This window comes from Orycteropus afer, unplaced genomic scaffold (genome assembly GCF_000298275.1).
Source record: "Orycteropus afer afer isolate SDZICR_OR568_19922 unplaced genomic scaffold, OryAfe1.0 scaffold00026, whole genome shotgun sequence".
Lineage (NCBI taxonomy): Eukaryota > Metazoa > Chordata > Mammalia > Tubulidentata > Orycteropodidae > Orycteropus > Orycteropus afer.
In genome coordinates this window covers 6,150,719-6,167,378 of record NW_006921613.1, presented here as the reverse complement: position 1 = coordinate 6,167,378, position 16,660 = coordinate 6,150,719, and the positions used below count along the sequence as shown (strand labels likewise).

At 37.6% G+C, this 16,660-nt stretch overlaps 1 protein-coding gene across 1 annotated transcript in view; it reads left to right on the top strand.

Moving 5' to 3' along the window:
* MAPK6 (mitogen-activated protein kinase 6) overlaps window positions 1-16,446 on the top strand; it is a 19,672-nt gene extending 3,226 nt beyond the window's left edge. The window contains 5 exon segments of the mRNA XM_007935161.2: window positions 440-584; window positions 8,314-8,478; window positions 13,234-13,435; window positions 15,347-15,970; window positions 15,972-16,446. Coding sequence (XP_007933352.1) covers window positions 440-584; window positions 8,314-8,478; window positions 13,234-13,435; window positions 15,347-15,970; window positions 15,972-16,446 — 1,611 coding nt within the window.
* The last annotated feature ends 214 nt before the right edge of the window (window positions 16,447-16,660 follow it).

The following is a 16,660-nucleotide window of genomic DNA, read 5'->3' as shown; positions in this document are numbered from 1 at the left end:
TCCCTCTTTATGCAGGATCTCTTACATCCCTTCCAAGTGGATGGCAGTGGTAGCTGGGCACCATCTAGTTCTTCTGGTCTCATAGTTGTATAGGTTGCTTGCAAGCTTTTAAGATCCCAGTCACTACTCGCCAAAGTAGGAGGTAGACCAATGTTTTGTATAGTGTGTTATGCCAATTGAGTTTGATGTCCCCTGCGACTATGGTCCCGAGCCCACAGGTCCAAGTACTCAGTCCCTCTGGGTAGCTGGCTGTGGCCAGTAAGTGACTATAACCTTGTCCCTTGTCAGCTCTACCGTATACCTGGGAGTTCTTACAGAACATACCAATACGCTTGTAGAAACATTGTCTGCCAACCAGATTAAAGATTCTTTAATGAATCAAATATTATGTACTTGATTCTTTAGCTAAATTAAAGTATGTTTTTTGTTTCTTTTTTAGGGTCATCTTTCTGAAGGATTGGTTACTAAATGGTACAGATCTCCACGTCTTTTACTTTCACCTAATAATTATACTAAAGCCATTGACATGTGGACTGCAGGCTGCATCTTTGCTGAAATGCTGACTGGTAAAACCCTCTTTGCAGGTTAGAAATTTAAATATTTGGAAAACAAAGTCATCTTGAAGAAGAATAATTTTGTATGTATAAATGAAGTAAGATCTATTTTTGACAAAAACAAAAAAAGCACTGCCACTGAGCCTATTCCAACATAGCAGCCCCCTCTTTTGAGTTCCTGAAGCAGTAAACCTTCACAGAAGTAGATTGCCGCATCTTCCTTTTGAAGAATGGCTGGTGGGTTTGAATAACCAGCCTTCTGGTTAGCAGTCAAATGCCTTAGGTACTTGCACCATCAAAGTTCCTTGTATAGTCTGAAATATTAAAATAAAATATAAAGTAGTGTTTTACTACTTTTAAAATTGATAAAACATCATGAGATATATACTGATTTGGACATTTAATTTGTCAAGTCAGAACTCTAATGTTTTTGTGTATACCATCTTACGTCATAAACATACTTTCCTGTTTTATGGATCCATAATACTTGTCGATGATCTGTATTAAATAATACCTGGATTGCATAGTGCTGTCAGTGTTATATCCTGTGAAATACTTTATTTTGGAAAATCCCATAATTTTTTCTTGGCCGTACATCACATTCTTGTTGCTCAGACCACCATATCCTGTTGTTTGGCTGCTACAGCTTTTCAGAAACAACCAAACAAGTAATTTTTTGCTAGGTTTGGTGCTATGGAGGAGTCTTGAGGAATTCTGAGAGTGTGAGCTTAGTCAAGATGGGAAGAGATGAAGCGAAGTACAAGTTTGTATAAAATTACTTATAGACTATAAAAGCTTAGAGAAGAGTTATCAGTGATGGTTAGGATGAAAGGCATAATAGAGTCAAAAGGATTTCACTACATGGAAGTAGTGAACAATTTTGATAGAGGGCAAAAGAAGAAAAGTGTTATTTATAAGTACAATATAAATAAAAGCATAATCCTGGTGTGTCCATGAATCATTGAGAAGCGTTTGATGAAAGCAAAGTATCACATAATAGTAAAGATGTTTATGGCTAGCTAAGGTAAAGCCAGAATAGTATGTCTTAGAAAGTAGAGGAGTTTTGAAAAACTAGGAAATAGTGGGGTACTGAAGAATGATGAGAAGCCCTGGGTGGTGCAAATGGTTTACATGCCTCAGCTGCTAACCAGAAAGTTAGAAGTTCAGGTCCATCGAGAGGTACTTTGGAAGAAAGATCTGGTAATCTATGTCCAAAAAAATCAGCCATTGGAAATCTTAAGGAGCACAGTTGAGGTCTACTCTGATACACATTGGGTTGCCATGAGACAGAGCTAACTCGATGGTTACTGGTTTAGGGAGATTTTTGAGTTAGGAAGTGATGTTGTGATGGTTAAGATTTTTCTTGTCCTTTTAGCATTACTTTTTTTCCTCTCTAGCCACTTTTCAAAGTGGCCTCATTGCCCCCAGATTATTAAAAGCAAAAGGGGAGGGAGTGCAGCACAATCTGTTTATAAAAGAGATTAATAAAAACAAATCAGGGTATATTGGAAAACATTGTTGAAGAAAAGACAGTATGCATAAATGCCCTTCAACACTATTTAAATGCCAATACTTGTTATGCTATTCAGTTTCTATAACTAACCAATCTTTTATAATATTTTCTTTATGTTTCTTGGCAATTTCTTCCATGGTATGTGATAATGATTGGATTTCAATTGAGAAAATAGCAGAGAGTCCCAGAAACTAAATGGTTAAGTGGACCGAATTTTTCCTAGCAGCAATATTGTGATTAGAGGTTACATTCATGATACATCCCTTTTGGCACATATGAAATAATTTTTGTAATGTTTGTTGCTGCATAACAAATGGCCCTAAAATAGCAAATATTTATGATCTCAATTTCTGTAGGTAGGAATTTGAGAGTGGCTTAACTGCATGGTTTTAGCTTAGGTTTTCTCATTCCCAAGTTGTTGGTTGGGCCTGTAGTCATCTGAAGGCTTGACTGGGACTGAAGGATCCACTCTAAGATAGCTTACTTTATGAGTATTAGCAGGAAGCCTCATTTCCTCACCATGTGGACCTCTCCAGAGTACTGCTTGAGTGTTTTCACAGTATAGCAGCTGGCTTTCCCCTCCAGAGTGAGGGATAAGAAGGGGAAAATAAAAATACCTTTTATAAAAAACAGTTTTATTGAGATACAATTCACATGCCATACACTTCACCTATTTAAAGTGTATAGTTCAGTATTTTTTAGTATATTCACAGGGTCGTGCAACTGTCACCACAGTCTAATTTAAAACATTTTTGTCTCCCCTAAAAGAAACCCTGCATCTATTTGCAGTCACTTCCCATTCCCTCTTTCCCCCAGCTTCTATCAATAACTAATATACTTTCTGTCTCCATAGATTTGCCTATTCTGGACATTTCACATATGTGAAATCATACAATATGTGGCCTTATGTGACTCACTTCTTTCACTTAGTATAATATTTTCATGGTTCATCCATGTTGTAGCATGTATTAGTACTTCATGCCTTTTTATGGCCAAATAATATTCCATGGTATGGGTATATACCACATTTTGTTTATGCATTCATCAGTTGATGGACATTTAGGTTATTTTTGTCTTTGCTGTTCTGAATAACACTTCTGTGAACATTTGTGTAAGAAATTTTGTGTGAACATGTTTTCCATGTATATATACATGAGAGTGGAATTGCTTGGCTATGTGGTAATGCTACTTTGACTTTTTGAAAAAAAGCCAGGCTGTTACGCAAAGATCTGTTTTCCCACCAGCAGTGTATCAAGGCTGCAATTTCTGTACATTTTCACCAATACTGATTGTCTTTTTGAGTATAGCCATCCAAGTGGGTGTGTGAAGTGATATCTCATTGTGGTTTTTGATATTGCATTTTTCTAATGACTAATGGTATTCAGTATTTATTCATGTACTTATTGACCATTTGTATATCTTCTTTGGAGAAATGTATATCCAGATCCTTTGCCTATTTTTAAAATTGGGTTATATATCTCTTTTTAATTATTGAACTGTAAGTTACTCTGGATACAAATCTTTTGTCAGGTATAAAACCAAACCAAACTCACTGAATCAACTCTTAGCAATCCCCGTTGGGTTTCCAAGTCTATAAATCTTTACAGAAGTAGATTGTCCCATCTTCCTTCTACTGAGCAGCTGCTGGGTTTGAACTGCTGACCTATTGATTAGCAGCTAAATGCCTTATCCACTGCACTACCAGCACTCCTTTTATCAGAGATATAACCCAGTAACCCACTGCTATCGAGTCGGATTTAATTCACAGCAACCCCTCCTTGGGTTTTCCAGGCGGTATCACTATAGAAGTAGATCGCCTAACCTCCTTCCAAGGAGTGGCTGGTGGGTTTGAACCTCCAGCCTTCTCGTTAGCAGTCAAATGCCTTGGCACTATGCCACCAGATGATATGTAAATATTTTCTTCCAATCTATGGGTTGTCTTTTTACTTTTAAAAAATAGTTTTCTGCTTTCATTTTTACTGTCATTTGTTACTGTTAGCTGCTGTTGGGTTGCCATTCATGGCAGCTCTAGTTGTGACAGGGTAGAGCTGCTCTGTAGGGTTGTTTTGGCTGTAATCTTTATTGAAGCAAATCACCAGTCTTTTTCTTTTGTGGAGCCACTGGGTGTGTTTGAAGAGCCAACCCTTAGGTTAGGAGCAAGTCACAAACCACTTGTTCAGCCTGGGTTCCTCTCCTTTCTATTTTATATATGGTGTCTTCTGAAACCCAAAAAAGTTTCTAATTCTAATGAAGTCTGTTTTGTCTGCTTTTTTCATTATTGCTTTTGGTATTCTACCTAAAAACTGTTGCATAACCCTAAGGTCATTGATGTTTACACTTAACGTTTTCTTCTAAGAGTTTCATAGGTTTAGCTTTTACATTTAGATCTATAATGCATTTTGAATTAATTTTTTGTATGGTGTGAGGTAGAGGACCCAACTTTAGATTCTTTTTCATGTGGATATCCAAATCATACCAGCACCATTTGTTGGAAAGACTACTACTGTATTTTTCCACAATGACACAGGCCTTTTGTTTGTTTGCCCACTCCTCCCCCTGCTCCCATGTATTTTTATAAATGAATTATGCTGAAAATTGGCATAGCAGCAGGAGGGAGCATTTGGCAGACAAACATAGAAGATGCCTATTATTTGTGTAAAAATATGGGTATTCTTTCCCCATTGAATTGTGTTGACACCCTTGCCAGTAAATGCAAAATATTTTTTAATGGTCTAATCTCAAAAGTGATACATTGTCACTCAGCTTTATTCTATGCATTAGAAGTGAGTGACTAAGTATACCTCATACTCAAGGGGACAGAAATTTTATTCCACCTTTTAAAGTATCAAAGGATTTGTGGACATGTTTTAAAGCCACCACAATAATGAGTAACATCAAGAAAACAGAACAAATTGAAATCTATGTAATTTAAAATCGTTAGGTCATGCTCCAAGTCATATGAAATGGGGGCCAAGATCCATTTGTCATAGTTAGCCATTTTAAGTATAGCAATGGGAAGAATCGTTTAAAAAAAAAAAAAAAAAAATCTAAGGTAGCATAATTTTAATGTTAAATCCATGTAAATTTTAAATCATTAGTAAGAATTGTTTTTGAAATGATTGAAAGTTCCAAGTTGTAGTTCTCTTTATGCTGCTAGATGCTTTATTGGTAACCTGGTATAGGCCTCACATGAGTACAGCAATAAAACTCAAAGATGTAGCCTTCATTGGAAATCTGTGTATTTTTAACTTGCAGGAAGTTTCCTAGACTTACTTTCCAGTACATGTCTCTTGTGCACCTAGCTTGTTATTCCTGTGTCAGTCTCCCTTCCACCTGTGCAGTTCATGCCTTCTCCTCTCCTTACTCCCATGCTTTTGATCCAGCGCCTTTTCTTCATTTGCATCTTCATTTTACCCTCTCTATTGGATTATTTTTATCAGTATTCAAACATAGTGTAATTTTTTCAGTCTTACAGAATACAAAATCTCTCTCCCAACCTCACATCCTCCTTAGCTAGTACTACATTTTTCTGTTCCCTTTTAAAGTAAAACTCCTCAAAAGATGTGTGCATTCTTGTTGTTTTTAATTCCTCCTCTTCCATTCTTTCTTCACTTCTCTCCAGTGAGGCTTTTGCTTTCTACCATACACCAAAAAGGAGCTCTGGTAGCACATGATTAAATCATGTGGCTGCTAACCAGAAGGTTGGTGGTTGGAACCTAGCAGCCATCCATAGGAGAAAGACAAGGTAATCTGCTTCCATAAAGATTTATAGCCTTGGAAACCCTAAGGGCCATTTGCTCTGTCCTGTGTGGTTGCTGTGATTCGGAATGACTCAATGACAGTGTGTTTGGTTTTTTGGTTTTATGCCACCAAAACGGCTGTCACCAAATTTCACCATTGATTTCCCAAATGATCAATTCTGTCTTCTTCTTGAGTTGTCTCTAGCATTTGTCACGATTAATCTTTGCCTCTTTCTTGAAACGTTTTTTTACCTGTCTTCTATTACACTGCTCTCTTGATCCTTCCTCTTTCTCACTGGCTCCTCCTCCAGTCTTCTTTGCTAATTCTTCACTTTCTGCATATTTTCTAAATGTTGGGATATCCCAGTTTCAGTCTTTGCAGTCTTTTCTAGCTACCCTTACTTCCTCGGTTGACCTCATTCTCTTTCATTTCATCAAGTGTCATTTCTATCTGATGATTCCCAAATTCATATCTGCAGCCCTCACCTCTCTTCTGAATTTCAGATTAATTAACTCTGGTAGCATAGTGGCTAAGACACTTGCCTGCTAACCAGACGGCTGGCGGTTCAAACCCACCAGCCACTCCTCGGAAGGAAGGTTGGGCAATCCTACTTCCGTAGTGATACTGCCTCGGAAACCCAAGGAGGGGTCGCTATGAGTCAGGGCCGACTCGACGGCACATAACAACAACAACAACAACTGCTTAAAATCTCCACTTGACTGTCTAATGGGCATCTCACATTTAACTGAACTCCTTATGTTTCTCCCTCACAGTTTCCTCTTCTGTTGTGTTCTTTATCTTGTTAAACCAGCAGCTCCGTTTTTCAGTTGCTCAGGTCAAAATGTTGACCATGTCCTTTACTCTTGTTAGTACAGATCCTGTGGGTGCTTTCTTTCAAACTATGTCTAGAATTTAACTGCATGCTATAATCTTTACCACTACCACCCTGGTATGATCCACCATCATTTATCTCCAGGTCTAATACAGGACCTTCTTACTGGCCTTTCTGTTTGCGTATTTACCTTCTCCGGTCTAATGACTACATAGCACCTAGAGTATTCGCTTCAAACATGTCAGATCACATCATTTTTCTGCTCAAAACTCTATTGGCTTCCCATCAAACTCAGGGCAGAGCAAACTGATTTCATCTTCTACTCCTTTCCCATGTACTTATTCAACTAAGCACCTCTACCACCAACCTTCTGGTTAGAAATCAGATGCCTTAGGCATTGTACTACCAGAGCTCCTTCTACTTCAGCTGCACTTGTCTAATTATTCTTTGGACACACCAAGCCCACTCTTTCCTCTGTGCCTTTGCATTTATTTTCCCATTCCTGAAACTTCTTTCTTCTTCCATATGAATGTATAGTGTGTTCCTCACTTTCTTCACATGTCATCTAATTTTTAGCTTCTTAGTGAGGCCTTCCTGGGTTACTCGATATATATTAACAACCCTATTCCCAGCTCCAGTCCTCTCTATCTTTCTTAGCTTACTCTGTTTTTTCTCTTTCCATAGCATTTGTCACCATTTGACCTGCTATATGTTGACTGAGTTACTGTCTGTCTTTTTTCACATGAGGGCAGGGACTTGACTTGTTCTCTTACTTGTTTTTCTGCTATATTCCCAAGTACCTAGTACTTAGGGAATACTTAGTACCTTAGTTGTAGTCTATGATCAAGAAAACTTTGAATGTTAAATGAATTTCTAGAAACTAGTGGAAAAGCAAGCTGAATGTTTTTTTTTTTTTTCAGTTGCCCATTTAGCCTAATGTTTTCCCTCTTATTTCTTTAATAAACCAAAACCAAAAACCAAACTCACTGCCATGAAGTCGTTTCTGACTCATAGCAACCCCCATTGGGTTTCTGAGGCTATAAATCTTTACAAAAGTAGATATCCCTGTCTTCCTTCTATGGAGCAGCTGGTGGGTTTGAACCTCTGACCTTCTGGTTAGCAGTCAAGTGACTTACCTACTATGCCACCAGAGCTCCTTTAATAGTAGTCCCAAATTAGAAATACTCACTGAGCCTAACATATAACTATAAAAATTCTTGTTTCACAAACCTAGTCCAACCCTTCGTTTTGTTGGTGGTGAAATAAAATCCTAGAGATATTAGGTATTTCCCCTTAAAGTTATTACCATTTAATTAGTAAAATAGGTAAAACTAGAATCCAAGTCTCTTAAGTCTCAATTCATTGCTCTTTTCACTACTTTCTAATACCTTAATGTGAGGCCAAACTTCAAGGGTTGATTCTGTATGGGAACAAAGCAGCTAAAAGTATATGTATTAGTGAGCAAGAATAGAAATAGAATTTTTTTTTAACAGATTGGTGATATGGAAGTCAGTAAAACCTACAGATGATGATTCTTTTAAAACCACCCCCTGCTCCCCAATAGTCATTACAGTATTTAATTTAGTTTCCTATAATTTTAGTATGTTTGCTACCAGATAAGCAAACATTGAGAAATGTTTATATTTGTTACATTTGATGCTTTTTAATCTCAGGTGCACATGAACTTGAACAGATGCAACTGATCTTAGAATCTATTCCTGTTGTACATGAGGAAGATCGTCAGGAGCTTCTCAGCGTAATTCCAGTTTACATTAGAAATGACATGACTGAGCCACACAAGCCGTTAACTCAGCTGCTTCCAGGAATTAGTCGAGAAGGTATTGTGACTCAAGAGTAACTGTCACATTAACGTCTGTATGGGGTGTGTGTGTGTGTGTGTGTTTGGGGAACCTTTAGCTTTTTATCCTTAGATATACTGCTTTCTCCCAAATAATCGTTAACTTGTTGTTGTTATGTGCCGTCAAGTCGGACCCAACTCATAGCAACCCCTCCTCGGGTTGCCGGGGCAGTATCACTACGGAAGTAGATTGCCCAGCCTTCCTTCTGAGGAGTGGCTGGTGGGTTTGAACTGCCAGCTTTCTGGTTAGCAGTCAAGTTAACTTAGGTACACATAAAACGTCAACCCTTACTTCTTCCCCTTTTTTTCTTGTTGCTTAGTCTGGGTTTTCTTTCCTCCTCTGAATAATTTTCCAGATCCCAGAAAGTGTACCCCTCCTTCCTGGTTCTAACCTTATCTACTCTTCTAGCTTGTACCTCTAATTACCTACCATAGGTGAGCATATTGAAGCACTGGCTCTTACCAAGCTGGAATGGAATTCTGTGAGGGTTATATGATAAGTAAGTTTGGGTATGAATGTGATTTAAATGTGAGAAAGAAAATTGGGTCAGGGACAAAGCAAAGGCTTCAGGGAAAGAAAGAAGGATAAAACTCAAGCAAAAATAATGTGTATGTTTCAACCCTGAGACCAGAAGAACTAGATGGTGCCCACCTACTACTGCTCACTGCTCTGAAAGGAATCACAATAAAGGGTCCCAGATTGAGTAGGGGCAAGTGTGGAACAAAACTCAAAATCATAAAAAAAGACCAGGCTTACTTGTCTGATGAATATTAGTGGAACCCCTGAGACTATGGGCCTTAGACACCTTTCAAGCTACGCACCGAACTTAACCCCCAAGACTCAACTATCAGTCAAACAATAGGCTTATAATGTGAACCATAATATCAGGAGGGTATGCACTCGCATATGGGATCAGTGGACACCATTTGCCCAGGGACAGAGCTAGGAAGGAAGGCAGGCAGGGAGAGGAAAAAAGGATGAAGGAAAGGGCTTGGTGGAGGGGGTGTGGGAAGGACGCTGTTACAGTGTGGGGATTGCCATGTCACGAAACAGAATGTGTACGATCATTGAATGGAAAACCAATTTGCTTTGTAAACTTTTACCCAAATTACAATAAAAAGAGAAAAAATTTTTAAAAGATCATATAAATGTAAAAAAACAATGTGTGTGATTATGCATCAATCCATATGAGCAAAACAGATTACATAACAGTTTTCAGATTGGTGTGTTAAGTACTAAATGGGAGACTTTGTGCAAACTTGAAAGTAGTAGGAATATGGAGAGTCAAAACTTAATTGATCACTAAAGCTATTCATTTCTTGTCTCAAAATGGAGTGACATATCTATGATCATATCTTAAATATTTAAGAATTATCATACTGTATTAAGATACATCAAGGCCAGGTTTATATATTTCTCTTCAATCAAAAAGAATTACATACTTTTTAAAACATCTTAAACTCTTAATCTCTGTAACTCCTTTGATCATTATATATGATTCAATTGTTACATCATTATGAAATATTTTAAAGTAGTAAGTCCCAGTTTAGGTGGGCAGTACTATGTGGGAAATGCTTAGATGTTTCTTCAGATGCATGGTTTTAACATAATTTGGAGAGAGTGGGGTTTTTGTCATCTTATCTAGATATGCTTAGTTTTAGATTTATCTAAAACATAGTTAAAAATTTATTTAGTATACCTCTAACTGTACTAGGCACAGGAAGAATAAGATGATAACAATAATAAAAATATAAAGCCTGAAAGGGTGATATCATCAGGATTGAGGTGAAGTGTCATGATGTCTGATACATGCATCTCCTAAGAATAAAGACATTTACACATAACCACAGTGCCATTATCATATGTCAAGAAATTAAAATTCTCTATTTTCATTTAATATCTCATCTTGTTTGAGTTTCTACAGTTTGTCCCCAAAATGTTTTTTTAGTTTTTTTCCTCAAACCAGGCTTCAGTCAATAATCATGTACTAAAATTGGTTGTCATGTCCCTCCAGTTTCTCTCAATCTAGAACAGCCCCCCCCCCACTCCACCACCACAAATCACCCCCCCCACCCTTTTTTGATGTTGAATTTTCAAAAAGACCAATCTCATAGATTGCCTCACAGTCTGGGTTTGATGTTTTTCCCTTTATGGTGTTAATTTGTTCCTTTGTCCCATATGTTTTCTATAAATGGTAAGTTTGGGCCTAAAGGCTTTTTTTTTTTTTTTTAATTTAAACTATTTTAACAAGAATATTTCCTAGGTGACTATAGGTGTGCAGAGCAGTGTGTGACTCAGATCCAGTGGGTGTTGGGCCCAGTGTCGGGAGCTCAGCTTGGCTAGTTTCTTGGCTACCTCTTCCTTTTTCTACTTGCTGCCCCACAGTTCTTAAATGCTAGGGATTTTGTAGAGTATATCTTCTTGTGTAGCTGGGCATATGTCCCTCTTCGCTGTGAGAATGGTGATCATGCTGGGTCAACCATCTGTGACACTGTACCTTAGAGCTTCTCTTGTCTTGAGCCACATGGCCACTGAGTTAATCAAGACTGTCTCTTCTGCAGGAGAATCAAGAACCCCTCGAGGGTACTGGGAAATGACTCCTTGGATTAGGGTAATGTAGTACAGAGAAGTAGGAAAGAACATGGAGGGAGCACAGGAAGGAACCTTGGCCCTGGCCACAGAAGGGCATGAAGAGCAGTGAGCCTGAGGTTTCATCTCTTTATCTTTATTGAACTGATTTGAGAATTGAATGAGATAATGTGTGTGAAAGGAGCTCTGGTAGCGTAGTGCCTAAGGCACTTGACTGCTAACCAGAAAGCTGGCAGTTCAAACCCACCAGCCACTCCTCGGAAGGAAGGTTGGGCAATCTACTTCCATGGAGATACTATTTCAGAAACCCAGGGAAGGGTCACTATGAGTCAGGTCCAACTCGATGGCAAATAACAACAATGTGTGTGAAAGCACTTTGTAAAATGTATGTAACTGTAAACATGTCAGCTGTTTACTAATGAGAGACTGAGAATTGAGAGCGAGGTCCTTTCTAGAATACAGGTTAATTTTATAAAAGGGCTGTTTTTTCCTTTGAGATAGGAGGTAAGGATAAGAAGATTTCTGAGAGTGAAGAGAGAGGGACTGAGATAAATGTGAAGTGGGTTTATCTGTTGAGAATGATAGATCAGATTGAGACCGTAAAGAGATTGTTGTGGAACACTGCTGAGCAGTAATAAGCAAAGGCCAAATTGACGTTCCATCTAACTTTCATCAGGGCTGTATGGCTAGGGAGCAGAGAAGATAGATGGTGGAGCTCATTTCGGGATGGGGATTATTATGAATCATAAGGCGTAGGAGTGTGCAAGCAGTGTAAGGGCAACCTTCACATTAGTGACACATTAGTGACAACCTTCACATTAGCAGGTTGGGTAAGGAGCTTAGGAAGGCCTAATAAACTGAGTTAGTGGGAAGAACTGAGTGTGTGGCAATCCCACTAGAGTCCTAAAATGATCACCTGCAGTGTTTGAACTCTGCTGGAGTGTGATTGATGTGAAACCAGGATAGTAGATAGGTTAATACAACAAGTAGTTGATGAGGAGGGAAGGGGAAAGACTTTTATTTTATTAAGTACTAGACACTGCTTTACATTTAATCTTTAATCTTAAACTTTAATAGTTATATTTTTGTTATCTCCATTTTATCCATGAAGAAACTGAAATTCAGCTAGATCAGGTAACCTGTTCAGGTCTACATAGCTAGTGAGTCACTTAAGCTGTTGAGTTGCATAGCTGGGATTTCCTGTATCTGTTGCCATAATGGGAGCGCTGGTGGTGTAGTACCTGAGGCATTTAACTGCTAACCAGAAGGCTCTCGGTTCAAACCCACCAGCTGCTTCTCAGAAGGACGTCTTGGCAATCTACTTCCATAGAGATACTGCCTCAGAAACCCAAGGAGGGTTTTCTATGAGTCAGAATTGACTCGACAGCAGTGAGTTTGGTTTTTGTTTTTTTATTGCCATTAAGTTGATTCCAACTCATGAACCCACGTGTTGTAGAGTAGAACTGCTCCGTAGGGTTTTCTCAGCTGTGCGGATCACTAAGCCTGCCTTCCACAGTACCACGGGGTGGGTTCAAACCATCCACCTTAAGTTAGCAGCTGACTGTGAACTAGTTATGTCACAACCATATGGAATTGCTATTATTTAACCATTTTGACTGACAAAAATGGCAGTTGCATAGGGTTGACCTTAATAGATTTGATTAAAAAATCTTTCTGTTTCAAACTGTCTATAATATGCGAGTGAGGTACATTTTAAAATATTTACTATGTTAAAGTTTAAGTAAATATCTTTTTAAAAATCTTTTAAAATGTCTTTTTAAAAATCTGTAAACCAGGTGTTTTACTTCTCTGACAAAGCTTAAATTTCCTGTATTGGTTGATGGACCTCTAGTATAATGGCTGTTGTGTAGTAAGAAACCAAACACCAAATCCACTGCCACTGAGTTGATTCCAACTCATAGCAACCCTGTAGGACAGAGTTGAAATGCCCCATAGGATTTCCAAGGCTATAAATCCCTTTTGGTTAGCAGCCAACTGTTTTAACCACCACACCACCAAAGCTCCTGCGCAGTATGAAGTGTTAAGTTAATCACATATTTGGTCATTTAGAGAAATGAGACCAAGTTTTCAATTTTTCTAAATGTTAGCAATTTTTCTCAAAATGTTTCACCCTTCCTTCCGCAGCACTGGATTTCCTGGAACAAATTTTGACGTTTAGCCCCATGGATCGGCTGACAGCAGAAGAAGCACTCTCCCATCCTTACATGAGCATATATTCTTTCCCAACAGATGAGCTGATTTCAAGTCATCCCTTTCATATTGAAGATGAAGTTGATGATATTCTGCTTATGGATGAAACTCATAGCCACATTTATAACTGGGAAAGGTAAATTGATCCCAAATTAGAAAAAATATTATTCGTTAAATTTTCCATGAACCATAATATAATCAGTTTTATTTTTGAACTGTGTGTGATAAGATAGTACAGATGCCTTAAACAATTAGTAATGGTCTTTTGGGGTTTCTGTTAAATTTATTATTAAGATCTTTGAGTAGCCTTTATGTAATTGAAACCTTTACTGGTTAGAAGAAACATAATGGGAAAAATTAAATGCTACAATGATACATTTTCAAAGTCATCAAGGCATGTTTAGCTAATAAAATGTAAAATCTTTTAAATGTGAGATTTTGAAGATTGGGAAGTCTGAAACATTTTAAAGAATTACTTTTATTAATGTCACAAAAACTTTTTAAGATGTTGGACAACAAAACTCATCCTCAGCTAATAAAGTATCCCTATAGCATCTCAGGTTTTTACTTTCATGTCTTAGGATAGAAATTATTTTTGTATATTCAGATTTGTTTTCCTGATGACATAAAATTAATTTTGAGGTGTTCAATAGATTCAGTATAAAGAACTTTTCTAGTCTGAATAGTATTAAACATTTTAGATGACGTTATAATAATTAAAGAATTTCTTCCTTTAGTCTCCTTGTAGGAGTCCTAAATTTTAGGGCAAGTTTATAAATAATTCTGCTTCAAAATAGGATGGTAGCATGTAACAGTGAATAGGTATTACGTAAAGCCTTCAGGTGATTGAGTTGTACAGCTAGGTTTCGGAATCACTAATAACAATCTTAAAACTTTAAGATTTCATATATTTCTGTATTTAAAAAGAAATTATTAGTTTTTTAAAAAGTAGTTAATGTTGAAATTAATTGTGTTTATTCACTGGTACTTTTATCCCTCAAAATGTTGTGATATTTGTAAGTATTTTTATACATCTGCCAGTATAATCCGCCAACCATATTTTTTCTCCACATGCCCATTTCCGCCACCTGCTATATATATATACTCCCTTCCTCTATACCCATACATCTTCCAACCTCTATATTTTCTATTATATTTAGTTAAGTCATCTAATCTCTTTTCTGTTCCTTCTTACCCAACCCCCCTCCACCATTGATTTTGGTGTCTCTCAAATCTGTCTGTCTTTGGGTAGGGTGTGGTCAGTTTGCTGTGATGTGTCAGTAACAAGATACAACTTTCATTACCACATACAGTAAAACCTCTGAGACCCCAAACTCAGTGAGTCTGCCATGCTTTTCTGGGTCTCACAAGTTTTTTGCCTTTGACAAGAGTACAGTCTTATAGTTTCTTGTTTTAGTGGAAAATATTGTATTCTTCTCTGACAGGTTTCCTTCCACCTTACATAGGTTCTGGCTTTCACAAATTTTACTATATACATGGATAGATTTTTTTTCTTTTTTCTGTTTATAAGGATGAGTTCCAAAAGGGCTTCCTCTCTTGCCTAGTCTGCCTGCTTACCAGTAGAGTGAAAATTCTTAAGATACCTGACTGAGGTTAGATCTGCATTTTGTGGCCATACAGGGTGTTTCTCTGTGTGAAACTATTGGAATTGAACTGCAGATGTGTCAGTCACACCGAGATATTTATCTGCAGCCATGTTTGAGGTAGATGAATAATGGAATAGGGAAAAGAGAGAACAAATGTGAAATGATCATTGTCCAGTTTAAGATGGAGGACTTAGAGTTCCTTATGAAATTATATACATCCTTGGAAATTACTAAATACTGCGTTTCATTGTTTTACATAGTAACAGGTCTTATCTATTCAATCAGATTAAGTTCCTGGAGAGCAGGAAAGACTTATGACTTAACACTTGTATTAGCCCCTCATAATCTAGCAAAGTGTTTTCATAAAGGACATAAAAGACGCTCATTGAATTTGATAATGAAATGCACATGGATTAATACTAATGTATTAATTTTTTCAGGTACCATGATTGTCAGTTTTCAGAGCACGATTGGCCTATACATAACAACTTTGATATTGATGAAGTTCAACTTGATCCAAGAGCTCTGTCTGATGTCACTGATGAAGAAGAAGTACAAGTCGATCCTCGAAAATATTTGGATGGAGATCGTGAAAAGTATCTGGAGGATCCTGCTTTTAATACCAATTACTCTACTGAGCCTTGTTGGCAGTACCCAGATCATCATGAAAACAAATATTGTGATCTGGAGTGTAGCCATACTTGTAACTACAAAACGAGGTCATCATCATATTTATATAACTTAGTTTGGAGAGAGAGTGAAGTTAACCATTACTATGAGCCCAAGCTCATTATAGATCTTTCCAATTGGAAAGAACAAAGCAAAGAAAAATCTGATAAGAGAGGCAAGTCTAAATGTGAAAGGAATGGATTGGTTAAAGCCCAGATAGCATTAGAGGAAGCATCACAGCAACTGGCAGAAAAAGAAAGGGAGAAGAATCAGGGATTTGATTTTGATTCCTTTATTGCAGGCACTATTCAGCTTAGTTCACAACATGAGCCTACTGATGTTGTTGATAAATTAAATGACTTGAATAGCTCAGTGTCCCAGCTAGAATTGAAAAGTGATATCAAAGTCAGTAAGCCGAGAAAAACAGGAAAAAGGAATGGCAAATTTGGCACAGTTAGAAGCCTTGTACCAATCTTCTTGTGATAGCCAGTTTGTGAGTGGAGGGGAGGACTGTTTTCTCATAAATCAGTTTTGTTGTGAGGTAAGGAAGGATGAACAAGTTGAGAAGGAAAACACTTACACCAGTTACTTGGACAAGTTCTTTAGCAGGAAGGAAGATGCGGAAATGCTAGAAACTGAGCCAGTGGAGGATGGGAAGCTTGGGGAGCGAGGGAATGAGGAAGGATTTCTGAACAGCAGTGGGGAGTTCCTCTTTAATAAGCAGCTTGAATCCATAGGCATCCCACAGTTTCACAGTCCAGTTGGGTCACCACTTAAGTCAATACAGGCCACATTAACACCTTCTGCTATGAAATCTTCCCCTCAAATTCCTCATAAAACATACAGCAGCATTCTGAAACATCTGAACTAAAACACTCAGCAGACATTTCTCTTTGTATTCTTCATGAAATGTGTTTTGTCTTTTTTATTACTAGTGTTTAAGTCATTTTTTACTTGAATCAGATGGTGTCATTTTAGTAAGGATTTCATTAGTTCTTAGTTTTTAAAATCCAGACTTATTTTCTACATGTGAGATAGTTTTCATTTTGACTGGCATGTCGTTTGCACACAAAAATAAAGAATAG